This window comes from Mus caroli, unplaced genomic scaffold (assembly GCF_978045245.1).
Source record: "Mus caroli unplaced genomic scaffold, Mus_caroli_1 scaffold_6, whole genome shotgun sequence".
Lineage (NCBI taxonomy): Eukaryota > Metazoa > Chordata > Mammalia > Rodentia > Muridae > Mus > Mus caroli.
The window spans coordinates 54,936,900-54,952,061 of NW_028227261.1; the positions used below are offsets into that span (position 1 = coordinate 54,936,900).

General features: G+C 47.3%; 1 protein-coding gene across 1 annotated transcript in view; it reads right to left on the bottom strand.

Moving 5' to 3' along the window:
- The window catches only part of Cachd1 (cache domain containing 1), a 220,488-nt gene extending 209,703 nt beyond the window's left edge, over positions 1-10,785 (bottom strand). The window contains exon 1 of the mRNA XM_021160262.3: positions 10,078-10,785. Coding sequence (XP_021015921.1) covers positions 10,078-10,317 — 240 coding nt within the window. The 5' untranslated portion in view covers positions 10,318-10,785. The remainder of the gene's footprint in view (positions 1-10,077) is intronic.
- Between the last annotated feature and the right edge of the window lie 4,377 nt (positions 10,786-15,162).

Consider the following 15,162-nt stretch of genomic DNA (forward strand, 5'->3'; position numbering starts at 1 on the left):
CACACTGCAGTAATGTGGGACAGCTAATTATCTACCAATCCACCTTGCTATTCCGCACTTGGCCACTTTTATCTGCACAGGACAGCTGCACTCTGTGTGTTTGAAGTAACATGTCAGCCTCTGCTAATGCAACAAGACTTACATCCCTAATGATGTCTCCACACTTTGAAGCAACAACTCAAAGCCTAATTAAAAATTCAGATTCATTCTCACCGGCTTGCTGACTTTTTTTTTTAAACTGTCCTTCCACAGAGCCTTGAAGTATCTTTTAAAATATCCCATGCAAAGAATAATATAAATTATATTTTTAAAAATACAAAGGAAGTCAAGAAAAGAGGGAGGGGCTGTAATCAGTCTTGGGCTTTGTGTCTTCTAAAAATGGCTCTGATTGGAGGAGAACCAAGACAGCACTGTAGATGAGATAAGCATGTCAGCCTTGGGCTTCTACTCTGCAGAGAGCAGAGCGCACAGCACACCCAGGGAAACAAGGATCAGAAGGTACACTTTGCAGTCCACCCACTTGGTATTTGTAGGTTGAGCTTTCAAACTGTAAGCAGCTCCGCGGACTGTGAAGTTTAAGGAGGAATCTATTTGTGAACTCAGAAAAAGAAAGCAAAGGTTAAAAAAAAAAATTCCAATAACATGTCATTTATGTTGTGGCATCGCTGAAACTCCTCCAGAGAAATATTGCAATGTCCGCTAAAAGTAAATGCAAGGATTTCCTATTCCAGAGGAAAGGAAAAAGAATATAAGCCCTTTCCATCCAATTTCACAACAGAACAGAGGTGGCGTCCCCTTCTGTGGCTTTTCTATAAACAAACACTAAGGCCTAATGCTGTTCTTCCCCAACCCTTTACTCTAATGCTTTGTCCTTTGTTAGTGTAGTTATATATTTTGTTGACTTATCTATGTATTTCTTTCACTATTTTTGCAGCACTGAGGATTGAACTGAGGGCCTCATACATGCCAGGAAATAGCTCTACCACAGAGCCCTCTCCTCAGACCCACTTTTCTATTTTGAATAAAGAGTTACTTTTGTACTCGAGGGTCACAGTGGTCATCTGCAAGTAATCAGTTCCACTTGCTCCTTTAAACCAGTATCTAACAGCCTGACATGGTGGCGCACGCCTTTAATCCCACCACTTAGGAGGCAGAGACAGGCGGATCTCAAGTTGGGAGGCCAGCCGACAGAGCGAGTGAGTTCCAGGACAGCCAGGGCTACTCAGAGAAACCCTGTCTCAAAAAATGGAAATCAAAGCAAAAAAACAAAAAAGCCCAAATAACATCCAAAACCCAGTATCTAACATTCTGTATGTCTCAGCAGCTCTGAGACTTTCTTCAGTGGCTCAAGGACTGAATTCTCTCTTCAGCCCAGAAGCTCAGTTCTTATTACTGAAATTGTTTGTTTGTTTGGAGACAGGGTTTCTCTGTATAGCCCTGGCTATCCTGGAACTCACTTTGTAGACCAGGCTGGCCTCGAACTCAGAAATCCGCCTGCCTCTGCCTCCCAAGTGCTGGGATTAAAGGTGTGCACCGCCGCCGCCACCACCACCACCAGGCTTAGCTCAATGACTTTTAAGTACTAAGTGATAACTTCAAAGTATCTAACCAGCACCAAGCTAAACCATCACCTTCATCACCTCAGCCATAAAGGAGCTGAGCAAACTGTTTTTAAAGTATGAATGATTGGTGTTAAAATTTCCTTTTCTAATATAATGAAATGGGAAAGAAAGGGGACTCCCACAGGATCAGAAAGATGTGAGAAGGATCAGAAGATCCTAAGACTGAGATTAGAGACTACAGCTGCAACATATGTCTTGCAGGATTGCCAGTGTGGACCAGTCCCTCACTGGTCTGTAGCTTCCAGGTAACAAGTCACTTATAAATTAGACCAATATATTTCACTATCTCAGCTATGATCTCCTCAGTGGTCAGACACTGTAGGCAACAGGCAATAGAGAGGGTAAGGCTATTCCACCTGGTTCTGTAGGCTCTCCTTGAACTGGTCCTGAGGCTGCGGGATGGAGCAGGACCTGGCAAGTGGTATTGGCTATCACAGCTTAAATCTTAAACCTCTTAGCTGAGTTTCCTATGTTCTAGGGCTTGCTCCAGTTTCTAGATTCCTCTCCCCCAAGGCACACCATCTCCAAAGCCAAGGGGTTCAGGCACATGAAGCAACTGGTTTCCAACCAGCATGGAAGATGCTGCCAGCTATATTCAAAGAGCAGGTTACTCCACTTAGGAAGATGAGCATTAAGAGCTATAGTGTAGTCATATAGCCCTTCCGGAAGATCCACCCCCAGATAACTCAACCTGTAATGGCAGTATGTTCCTTTCTCATTCAAGCTAATGGGAGTTAGGGATGCTGGCACCTGTCAGAAAGGAAGTCTTGCTAAAAAAGATCCTACGGGTTCAACAACTTGACCTCTGCCTACTGGGCTAACCTACCACCTATGCACTTTCTCCCCTATCTAACTAAACTTCAAATCCTAAGCCATCCTCCCATTCTTCAACAGGAGGCTTCTGGGAAGGCCACTCCTTGACCACCCAACCTCTATTCATTCCAGACTAGACCCTTTTCCCCATGAGACAGACACATAAACATCCCTGACACACTTTCTTCAAGCATCCAGAGCACCTGTTATAATTGTGTTACTTTGTAAATTAACTGATAGAGATCTCAAGCCTAACAGAGTGCCTGGCACAAAAGAAACCTTGAATAAATATTTGAAGGCTTTATAATGAAAGACAAGCAGCTCATCTCTCGAGGCAATACACTTTAGAACTCCTCATTGAAAAGTTCTACTTCGTAACTACACAGAAATTCTCTCCCAGCAGGGCCTAAGTTGTTGCTTCTACAGGCTAACTCAAGTTCAGTTCCCAGAGCCCATGCTACAACTGCCTGTACTCCAACTACAGGGATCCAGTGTCATCCTCTAGTCTCCAATGATACCCACATGCAAATGTGACACATACATAAACATAAATAGAGAGACACAGAGAGAGAGACAAAGAGAGAGAGACAGAGAGAGAGAGAGAGACAGAGAGAGAGACAGAGAGAGAGACAGAGAGACCTCCCCATAACCTGCACACAGCACTGCCTTTATAGCCCAGAACCCACTGATAATTCTACCCCAGACACTGCAAACCAGTGAGTGGCCTCTGGCTCCATCTTGCCTGCAGATGTGTTTGGCTTGGCCCACACTGTTTTATTACTATTATTTTAATCTGAACCACCAATTGCCAACATTTTAAGAAGCAAGCTCTTTCTACATCTCCTAAAAACAAAGCAATGAAATGACACTAGCCTGGATGGTGTCCCCACGTTGCCTCTGGACAAACACAATGGGGACAGAGTAGCTCTGCCCTCCTGCAGTCCTGGCAATCCCTCATGGCTACAGTGTCCCACACCTCTCCTACTGGCCTACACAGTCAGCCCGCTTCCTTTCTTCTGCCCATCTGACATTGGGAAACATTAGATGGAGTAACCTAAAAGTGCCATAAATCACACGGGTGGCAATTCTTTCCATTGTGTCTTGACAAGCCAAGTGGGTCCAAGCATGGGAAGCTCGTGCAAAGGATGCTAGATGCCAGGCTCCTTCTGGAAAGGCCGCGCTTCCATTACCCATCTTCCTGCTTACTCCTGCATCCATCAGGCCCCAATTCTGTGATGAGGCCTGTGGTCACAAGCTACTCAGAAAACCAAAAATACATGCTGCATCTTTAGTCCTCAAAGGTCCCTGTCCCGTGTGTGTGTGTGTGTGTGTGTGTGTGTGTGTGTGTGTGTCTGTGTGCGCGCGCGCGCGCACGCGCGCTCATGTCTCCACCTACAGCTTGTCCTACCCTTAATCACTCTTACCTCCTCTTCTAGAAGGGGTGGGAACAAAAGTGAGCTGATGAGGCTCACACTACATCAAAGCTCATGTGCCTACACTAAGAAAACAAGAAAACTCAGTCTCATGGGATAGTACAGGGAGACCAGAGGTATTCTATTCAGAAGGCTGGTCTCTGGGAAAAAAGTACTAGCTATTTAAAATTCTACACAACAGGGACCCAAAGATAGAAAACACTGTTATCAAACATTCACAATAATAAATTGAATTCTAATGCAATTTGAAATGTCACAAACAAAACTGCAGTGTCCTGTCACCTGCGGGACAGGAGGAACAGGTGGAGGCGGTGGGGAAACCAGCCTGACAGCCCACACTAGTAGTCACCAGCTGTTTAAACTGGAGGGGAAAGATGTGTGCTCTCTTAAACTATTTTCTTTGGTTTTGTACATGTAAAAAACGGACAACGTTTCAATAGCAAGCTTAAGGGTAAATAAGTAACTACAAATTGCACATCCAGTACTTTCTTCAGAAACTCCAGAGGGTGGTTTGGCAGCACTTGCTTGAGGTCTGTACATGATACCCAAGAACCTCTGGAACAGAAACATGGCCACACTGACAACCCAATATCTGAGGATGAGATCGGTGCTTGGCTCTGGCGGAGCTGCAGGCTTCTCCATTCTCAGTTTTACAACCTTGCACTGAGCAGACTATACCCACATTTACATCCTGTTTACTGAATGCTCTTCTGCAGAGCCCTGTGCTGGTTAGGTTTTGGTTTTAGTTTTGTTGGGAGTTTTTTGTTGTTGTCGTCTGGTTTTTGTTTTGTCTTCTTTTTTTCCCGCCTTTAAAATGTATTTCCCCGTATGAACCACATGAAATGAGAAGACACTGAAGTTCAGATGGGTTTTTAATAACACTCAGGAAGTTACACAACTGATAATTGGCTGAGTCCAAATTGCTGTCGCTGCTGCCCCCATGGTGTTCTGAGGATGATCAGATTCCTACAGCGTCCGTCCAAGGGGATCCACCATGAATTTCACTCCACCCCCTGGCAACAGTGGAGTTTTGGAAGGCTCCCACCTAAACCCACCCACTTAGGCTGAAAGGATCAACTTGGCAAGCAGCGACCAGAAATAGCACCGACATGTTATGAAGTGTGAAACCGTGGCCTTCCCCTTCCCAAGCCCAAGTCCAACCCAAGCAGGGCTGGCAAGGAAACTGAGGAGCACAAGGAATGCAGCCAGCTAAGGCAGGCAGGCATTAGCGAGAAGAAAGCCCAGCCAGCACTGAGACAACAGCAGTCAGCAAAAGTCATTCAATATGTTTATCCTTCGGCTCATTCTTAAGTTCAAGTTCAACTCAGAGTCACCTATAATGGTTCAGCTTTCTTCTTCTCCAAATATTTAATTCTAGAAGGAAGAAATAACAATTTCCCCAACTTTATACACAAACATACAAACGAATCCACATTATTTGCATGTTTTCCTCCTCAAAAATAGTCTGTAGTACATAAATATATATTTAAGTCATTCAAAGCCAGGTTATACCCAGGACAGTATGGTATATGGATTATAAGCCTCACTTAAATACAACTGAATCAGCTTGTAGTTGCAGGTACAGCAACATTTATGCCCGGTCACCATAGATGTGTGAGGGTGGCCAGAGCTGAGATACCATACAGGGTCTATGTGGAGGGGTGGAGCCAAAGCCAGCCTTGTCAAGAAGGCTCAAGATGCACTAGCCTCCTCATCCAATACCAGCAGAGATGAGAAATGTCTGCGGGCTGCTGATCTGCCCACGGTTGAGGCTACAGATTCCACTCTCAGGGCCCGCCTCTGTATATGGACATTCCATTGAAAAGGCCAAAGTAGCCTACTTCCTTGATCACCACAGGAACAGAGCAAGGCTGTTCTGTGGCCCGGCGATGCCCTCTTCATCTCTCTGCTACTCACTCACAACTACTTTCTAGGGCCTCGAGGCCTTACCAAACCTTCTGTCCGAATCACTGTTTCCTTTTGTGCCTGTTTCCATCACCAGCTGAGAGACTAGGAAAGGAGTAGGAGTGGAGGCCTGGCCTTGGTCACCTTGTACAGCCAACAAAGTCTCACCTAAGACCTTTCAGAGAAAAAGCCCTCTACTTCAAATTTGTTAGAGACGCTCAAAAATGAGCAAGGGTTTGTGTGGCTTGTGCACTGCTGTCTTGCTGCATAGGAAGGCTTCCCAGTCTCTGGGATCTCTGCTCATTGTTTACATCATTGCTGTTTTCAATGGACAGACACCTCTGCCTAGCAGGCCCTTCTCCCGGAGTTACCCTGCCCTGACTGCTGCTCTTTAATTGAAATGAAGCTCCAGTTGTGTACCTCTGATATTTTTTCTGAAAGGAACCCTGTCTCCTTCTCTTCCCAGGGTCCATACAGCAGCTGTGTGACCAACCTGCTGGTGTGTCTGCCAAGTTCACAGCGAGTGTGCCCAGCACAGCACAACTAAACACCAAGGAAGACTCACTGGCCTTGAGCCAGACCCTCGCTAATAGGAAGCCTCAATTGTCACATAATGTTAAGTGGGCTTACAAAATGCCCAGTGAAATAGCTCCCAAGGTAAATATGCCTTCTAACAAGCAAGCACTGGGGATTAAGCATTTTACCTGTGCAATCTTACCTCTTTAAGGCCGGTGGTTCTCAACCTTCCTAATTCTGCAACCCATTAATATAGTTCCTCATGTTATATAGTGACCCCCCCCATAAAATTATTTTCATTGCTACTTCACAACTGTAATTTTGCTACTGTTATGAATTGCGATGTAAATATGTAAATATCTGTTTTTCCATAGTCTTAGGTGCCCCTGTGACAGGGTCATTCAATCCTCAAGGGGGCTACAACCCACAGGTTGAGAATCACTCTTAAAGCTAAACCCCCTCAGAGGAGGCTATGCAGGAAAATCTTGCAGTTCTCTAAATACCTGAGACACAGCTCAGGACACTTATCAATGGTAAATGAAAATATTAAAAAACTACTGCATCCATGAACAGTTGTCAGCCACAGCTTTATTCATATTGATAAGTTTGCCATCCAAGCCACAGAGCAGAGCCTAGGCTGACAAAGCACCAATGAAATTACCCAACTGGCCAGTGGCTACTCTGGAATCCAGGTCTCTGGACACCCAACACAAGACCCTTTCCACTGTGGGACACCATTCAACCAAAGCTTGTTGCATGAATGAATAAGCAGAAGCAAGTCTCCCTAGATCCCCATCCCTGTCTGCTCCTCAGACCCTAGCGTTGATGGCTTCAGTTCACCAGACTCCTGAGGAGACGAGACAATGATTAGGTTTCTGACTTTCCCCCATGATCTATGATGTCTGCTGCCAGGGAGGCAGCATTCAGTGGCAGCTTTCCCAGTAAAACTGATTAGCGTAAATCACATCAGTTAAAATTTGGGACCATTATTTAAAAAAACAAAACAAAACAAAACAAAAACATAAAAACAAAGACAGGGGTAGGTAACCCCAGCTGGAAAACTTTTCCAGGAAAATTTTAAGACAGACTGCTTTTCAAACCATCTTCTCTATGAGCAAGCACAAGAACTACGTGGTGGAAACCAGAGAGCTGAAAGGCTCTTTTGCCTTTGTGAGCTATCCCGGTACAGCCTCCGGTACAGCCCGAGCACGGTGTGCAGCTATTGGGGCTTCGTCAGAAACACAGGCCTCAGTGGGAAGCTACTTTGCAATTTCTCAAAGTCAAGAGCTGCTTTTGGAAAATTTTCAGCAACAAAACAACTTAAAGGTCTGGAAACTGGCCTTGAAAATTAACAGGACTACAGATCTCATAAAACACCAAGGTTAAATAAAAGGAGTCAACATCTTTGGGGAGAGGGGAGGACATGCAGACACTTTCCTCCTCCAGAGGGGGGAAAAAGAAAAAAGAAAAACCTTGTTGCCCCAACCATCCAATTCAACTTAAGGGCATTTGTCGCCGACTGAGTCTCTATCTGTAGAATCCACATTCTAGAACAGAGGGTACATCGCCTTCATTTTAGGCAACTGGCCCACCTTTACTTCAGATACCAGACATCTAACTAGCACTGGATTCATTATGCACAAGTACTTCTCCCAAAGCTAACAGTCTGGCTACTTTAAAGGGGGATTCTTCTCACAATTTCCCAGATAGGAGCAAGTGGCAGATCAATGTATATAGTTCAAGAAGGGGAATTTAAATACAGAAAGCACCTCTCCTTTGAAAAAAGGAGAGAGGCCACTTTACATTTTGCCAGACAAAATCCTGTCCACAGGAGGTCCGTTTTCACGACGGGGTTGCAGAGGTGTTAGCTAGGGGCCAATTGGAAAAGAGATAAAGGGCCATTTGGGCACACACACACACACACACACACACACACACACACACCACCGACTCCAGCTTTTGTTTTTTTCTTTTTCTTTTCCTAAAGTGTTTAAAGTGTCTCCCCACCTGAATGACAATGTGTCAGGATCACCTTTTGTCAAGGACCAGGGTGAGAAACCATAAAATTGCTGACAGAATCTTAGAAAATAGCAAGCCTTTAAGATTACAGGAAGGGGAGGGGGTACCATCCGTCGTCCTGTCCTAGGAATTGGGTGAAGGTGGCAAAGGCGACCTAATCCTGAAAGCAAAACTTCAGGTGGCACCATTAGAAATCCCTTTTGAAAAAAAAAAATCCTCTGTGGGAAAACAGTTCTGTTTGTTTCTAAATTAACGCATTCACCAAGGCAAAGCAAATCTAGATGGTTTTCACTGCCTCCCAACGCCCTTCCATCCCTAGGTCAGGGCGCCAGCAACCAGAAAATGCACATGGAAGAAATTAAAACTGAACCTAAATCAAGACCAGAGCATAGGAAGCAATAGAAAGATGCATTTTAAAAGAGTAGCTGTTATCATGGAAATAAAGAAAATCCCCCTCCGCAGCAGATCAGGGCCGGATTTCTACAAATAAATGTAAATTTACCCTTCCAGCAAAGCCATCTCTCCACCTTAGAAAAGCTAGCGCGGAGGTGAAACTTGTTTTAAGCATACTGCATGCAGCCTCTTAGGGGGCCTGGGTGGAAGTAGGTTTCTGGGCTCTTTTTCTTTTCTCTCTCTCTCTTTCTCTTTTTCAAGAAAGCCGTCAGAAACCTGAATCCCAAAGAGAAGCAAAACATCTCGCCCGTAGGAGGTAGAATGGTCACTCTAGGTTCGAAATCAGAAACCTATTTTGACACCACATTCCTGAAAACTTCGGCCTTTCGAAGACCAATCCCACCACCATTATTACAGGAATGAGTTAGTTAGTTGTCTGGAGCACCAGGCTGTTTCGCTGGCTTGGTACTCGGAGTGTCATCTCATCAGTTCCTAATTGAGTGGGCCTTCTTCGCCAAGAAGATGAGAATAACGGCGCGATAGGATCTCCAGGTGGTTGCTGTCTAGCAATTTTTACAACTGTGGGTTATTAGTAGCATCGTCAGAAATCCTTATCAGCCAAAGGCAATTAATCTACAACCCTAGGGAAGGCCAAAAGACGCAGGGGGAAAAAATAGAAACCCTATTCACCTTGCCCTTCCCAGCGAAGGCACACACAAACCAGAAATTACACAGCGGACAAGAGGCGACCAAGGGCCGCAAGAGCGGAAAGAAAAAGAGTCCCCAGAAGGCCTGGAGCGGGGGATCCGCCAGATCAGCCCCTCCCCTCCCCCAAAGCGGCAGGGCAGGGAGAACAAGCCCGGGTTGCTGGGCCGCCCGGACCCCAACAGTCCTGCGGCCCAGGCGGACAATCTACCTTCGCTCCCTCGCCCACTCGTGCGTCTGGTCTCCAGGACGCTGGGAGGTTTCAAGAGGGTGGAGTGGGGGAGCCTTGGAGAATGCCCCGAGCCGGGCGGGACCGCTGCCTAGGGATGGGAACACAAAGAGGAAAAGGGAGTTTGTAGGAGTGACGAGTGAAAACAAATCTGCGAAGGAAGAGAGTGCAAACTGGGGAAGGAAGCGCGGATAGAGCAGAGAATCCCCCAGCCAACAAGAAAGGAGCCGGGGCCGAGAAGAGGGGAAAAGTGGGTGCGGGGCAGAGGCTCTGCAGAAGAGGGCAGCGGCAAATGAGTACTCGGGACAGAGAGCACTGGATGTGGTGAAGTCTGCAGGAACCGAGAGGTCCCACAGCCCGCTTGGGCACTCCGTGCAGTGCCCCAGGGCTCTGCGCAGCGGGAGAGCGCTGCAAGTGAGGCGGCGCGAAGGGGGTCGCTTACCTGCATGGTGACCACCCCCAGCTCCTCGGCAGCCAGCCTCCGCATCTGGCTCGCCAGCACTTGCGCCTCATCCAGGATGGAGAAGTCGGCGTCGGCCACGGCGCCCAAGATCCAGCATGCCACAAGGCAGAGCAGCCAAAGGGGCGGCCGCGGGGCCCCAGGCCAGCCAGGGTAGCGGGGACAGCGGCGGACCACAGCGGCCGGCCTTACGGTCTCCTCTTCCTCCGGCTCGCGGGCCATGCCGCCTCCCGCCACTCCCGCCGACCGGATTCGGGCTCTGGCCGCGGGAGGCGCAGCCCGCCAAACTTTCCTCGTCTCCTGCGCTCTCGGCTTCACGGCGCGGCGGCAGTAGCTGGCAAACTTAGGGGGCGCCCGGCTGCAGCGCGGGCGCGCGGGCGGCCACCATCGCCCGGCGGCAGCGGCTCCGAGACCGCGGCGCCCGCAGGCCGGGCGGGCGGCTGAGAGCACCGGCGGAGCGGCGCCGCCTTCGCTTTCCCGAGTCCCGGCGCAGCCCGAAGACGGCGGCGGAGCCACCAGTGCAGGCGCGGCGAGGCGACCCGGGCGGTCTCCCGGCGAGGAGGGAGAGGGAGGTTTAAAAGACCGAAGTGAGAGAAGAGAAAGGAAAGAAAGCGGCGGGGAAAAGGGAGGTGTCTGGTGCCACCACGCTGCGCTCCGGCTCCGTACACTTCCCGGCTCCGCCGCCGCCGCTGCAGCGGTGATTTATGGAAAGAGGAGGGAGGCGGGGAAAGTCCCGCGTTCGCCCCTCCTCTCCCTCGCTTGCACGGGGCGACGCCCTGGGACGCTGGGGGCCCGGGATACTGGGGGACCTCGCTTGCACAGGACCCTTCTGGCCTGAGAAGGGGACCATTGAGACCTTCCCATAGCTGGCCACGCGACCGCCCCCCCCCCCCCTTCCTGACTCGGCCCGTGCAGGGGATCTCGGGTCCCAAGTGTTACAGGTTCCACCCACCCACCACCCAAAGTCCCTTTTAAGTTCGAGAACTCGGGCTTTCTGCCTGACACAGACCTAGGAAGGGAGCAACTGCCTTTAGAGCCTCAATTTCCTTTCCTCGTTTTTATTAGTAACAATAGCTCGCCCTCGTGGGCGCAGCGGACTTGGTTTGTAACCAGCTATCATGTGGCCAGCACAATACTCTGAGGTCTACATTCAATGTGTGCGACTCATTATCCTTTAATCCCAGGACGAGGCTAAGAGGTTGTATCTTGATCCTGAATTTTCAGGTAACAAACTCCGAGCCTTAGGGAGTTGCAACAAATAGCTGAAGGTCACCCAGGGATAAGCTACTGACCCAGAGTTTAAGCACAAGTATTACTTTCAGGCCTGTGCTCTGACCTTCCACTGGGTGTTCTCTCTCTCTCTCTCCCTCTCCCTCTCCCTCTCTCTCTCTCTCTCCCTCTCCCTCTCCCTCCCTCTCTCCCTCTCCCTCCCTCTCTCCCTCTCTCCCTCTCTCCCTCTCTCCCTCTCTCCCTCTCTCCCTCTCTCCCTCTCTCCCTCTCTCCCTCTCTCCCTCTCTCCCTCTCTCCCTCTCCCTCTCCCTCTCCCTCTCCCTCTCCCTCTCCCTCTCCCTCTCCCTCCCTCCTGCCCTCTCTCTTTGTGTTTGTGTGTATAAATCCATCTGACTCCATTACAGGCAAAAATAACAAATAAAAAATAAAAACGAAAACAAAGCTGAAGTTGAGCTCATAGCATCCTCCTGCTCGCATAAGCATGGCAGGTATGGCTCCTGGGTGCTGGATCAGGCTCTCTGAGAGCCACCATATAGAAACAAGTGTGTGCTGCAGGGTGAGTGTCCCTATATAAAGCATTCATTCACTTTCCTATAGACTATGAATGTGCTGCTTCAAGGGTCCTAGAAACTACAGCTATGGGTAGGCAAATGTGAGGGGAGGGGGTAACCGAGAATGCTCCCCACCATGCTCTTATGTTTGAGTACTTGGTCCCCAATTTGGGGCTGTTTGAGAACAATTAGAAGGTGTGGTCTTTTTGGAGGAGTGTGCCACTAGGAATGGTCTTTGAGGTTTAAAAAAAAAAATTCTCAATTAGCTCTCTCTGCCCCAGGACTGTGTCTGGACACGTGAACTCTCAGCTACTGCTCCAGCAACATGCCTGCCTTTCATCATGCCCACCCCCCATCCCCTCTATGATAGCCATGGACTCTAACTCCCTGAAACCATGAGCCCCAAATAAAACATTTTATTTTATGAATCGTCTTGGTCATGATGTCTTATCATGGCAATAGAAAAGTAACAAATACAACAGGTTATAGGGTTTGCCTAGGTTAACTCCCAGAGACAGAGCAGGAAAACAAAACTAGTTATTCTTTACTTTACTTGATATTAACACCTTCCAGTTTCTCTCTTTGATTTTTAAGAACTCAGTAATAGCCAGGCAGTGGTGGCACAAGCCTTTAATCCCAGCACTTGGGAGGCAGAGACAGGCAGATTTCTGAGTTCAAGGCCAGCCTGGTGGTCTACAGAGTGAGTTCCATGACAGCCAGGGCTATACAGAGAAACCCTGTCTCAAAAAGCCAAAAAGAAAAAAAAAATCTCAGTAATAAGAACAGCTTCTGAGCTGAAGAAAGAACTCAGTTAATAAGATGCCTACTAGGTGCAAGCATGAGAACATGAATTTTGATCCCAGCACCCAAGTAAATACTAGGCATGGTGGTGTTTCTCTGTAACAAGGTGCAGATGAAGGGACGGCAGAGATGTGTGAACCCAGCTTAGCCAACCTGAGCTCTGGGCTCAGTGAGAAACTCTGTCACAAAAAAAAAAAAAAAAAAAAACAAAACCTTAAGTGGAGAGTGACTGAGGACAACACCCAAGGCCGACTTCTATCCTCTGCCCTCTTCTACCATCTCCATCAAGCACAGGATACACACCTGTGCAGCTTCTCTCAGAAGCATCCCTCAGGCCTATCTTACCTCACTGGGATCATTTCCCTAATTCTTTCTTTGCCCATTTCTATGGTTTCTGTCCTTTTAGCATGTTTTTATTGGGCAGCACCTGTAACAGCCCTATCATGGCAGGGCCATCATCTACGACTACCTGTGCTATTTATGATGTTTGTTTTACTAGGGTGGGCTTCTTGAATGCAGAATCCTGTCACCTCTACATCATTTGCAGAGGCACATATTATATCGTGGAAAATGCAGTAAAGAGCCTGTGTGTTTGGACCTGTTGTTGCATCATGGGATATGCATGCTACTCTCTCATCTCCACAGGTCTGAAGTACCAGCGTGAGCTACAGGGAAGCTCCTGAGTTGGTGAATCATGTATCCCAGAGTTCTGGCACTTAGCTCAGTAAGTTCTTAATATGAAAGAAAGAACATGTTACTATTCTTATCAAACCAATGGGGAAAAGCCGATAGTTAAAGGCTGGGGCTGTAGAGATGGATGGCCTAGCAATTAAGAGCACTGACTGCTCTTCCAGAGGTCCAGAGTTCAATTCCCAGCAACCACATGCTGGCTCACAACCATCTGTAATGGGATCTGATGCCCTCTTCTGGTGTGTCTGAAGACAGCTATAGTGCACTCATATACATAAAATAAACAAATAAATAAAAATAATTTTAAAAAAAGGTTTAGATGGCGGTGTCAGTGTGCACCCTGAGTCTAGTGCAGTGATAAACTCCACAACCCAAAGGAAATTGAGGTGGAGGAAAGGGTTTATTTGGCTTTTTTATTCCAAGTTACAGTCCGCTGCAGCAAGCCGAGGCAGGAACCTGGAGGCAGGACCTGAAGCAGAAGCCATAAAGGGGTGGGGTGCTGCTTACGTGCTTGCTCCCCATGACTTGCTCGGCTTGCCTTTTTAAGAACCACTTGCTCGGGGTGATCCAGCTCCTTCTACAGGAATCATTAATCAAAGAAATGCCCCAATAGACTTGTCTACAAGCCAATCCAATGAAGGCATCTTCCTTTTAAGATTGTTTTCTCCCACCAGGCAGTGGTATTGGAGGCCCGCCTGGTGGTCTACAGAGAGCTCTAAGAAAGCCAGGGCTACACATCAAAATCTTGTCTCAAATCCCTCAACTCCAAAAAAGTTTTTTTTTCCCCCCAATTAAGATTTCCTCTTCTCAGGCGTGTCTAAGTCTGTGACAAGTTGACAAAAACAAACCAGCACACATATCTATTGATCAAAGTGTGTCGCTTGGTAAGCACCTGATCCTTAATGTTTTCAGTCTCTATCAGCGAAGTTATCTGTGCACGGACCCCCAAGTCACCATTAAAGAGGCTTTCTGGTAAGGCAACTAATTAGAACAAGACAGGCAGGCAGGCTATATCAAGCCAGTAAAGAACATCTGTAGCAAAATGTTTGCTACAGCAAATCTTTCTTTATTCACAAATATTAAGGTATACCAGGTCGGGAGCCATATGCCCACAAAGCTACCACTCTAGGGGCCAAGGTCAGAGGACTACTGTGCATGGCAGTGAACTGTATAGGAAGACTACAACAACAGCAATAATTGGGGGTGGGGGTGGGTCATAGCAACCATAATTCCATATATTTCTCTCTCTATATATATATATGTATATATATATATATATACACATATATATGCATATACATATATGTATATATATGCATATATGGTCATGATCATAATGCATGTGTGTGTATATGCTTATATATATACAGATATATGTGACACAATAGTTTATAGATATACATCTCTGTACATTTGCATATGGATATATTTAGTCATATAAATATGCATGTATTATATATACGTGTGTGTGTGTGTGTATAATTTATACATGTGTGTGAATGCCCAGGGGTATACCAAAAGTGGGAACATAGATTTGGTTCCCATGAGTCCTCTCCACAAAGCAGAATTTCTCCTAGCCTCTGTTTGTATAACCATACAATGTGAACTATACTGCCTAGGGTCTGTGTGGTCAGGTACATAAACAGTCATCAGCATAGCCTATAGGAGCTATGAGAGAGAAAATACAGTAAGCTCAGAAAGCCAACCAGGGAGAAGCAGGAGGGGACTGCATACAACCTGTGTCCTGACAGGCCACCACCCAAATCCAAACTAATGTGACTTCTGGATGTTCTCA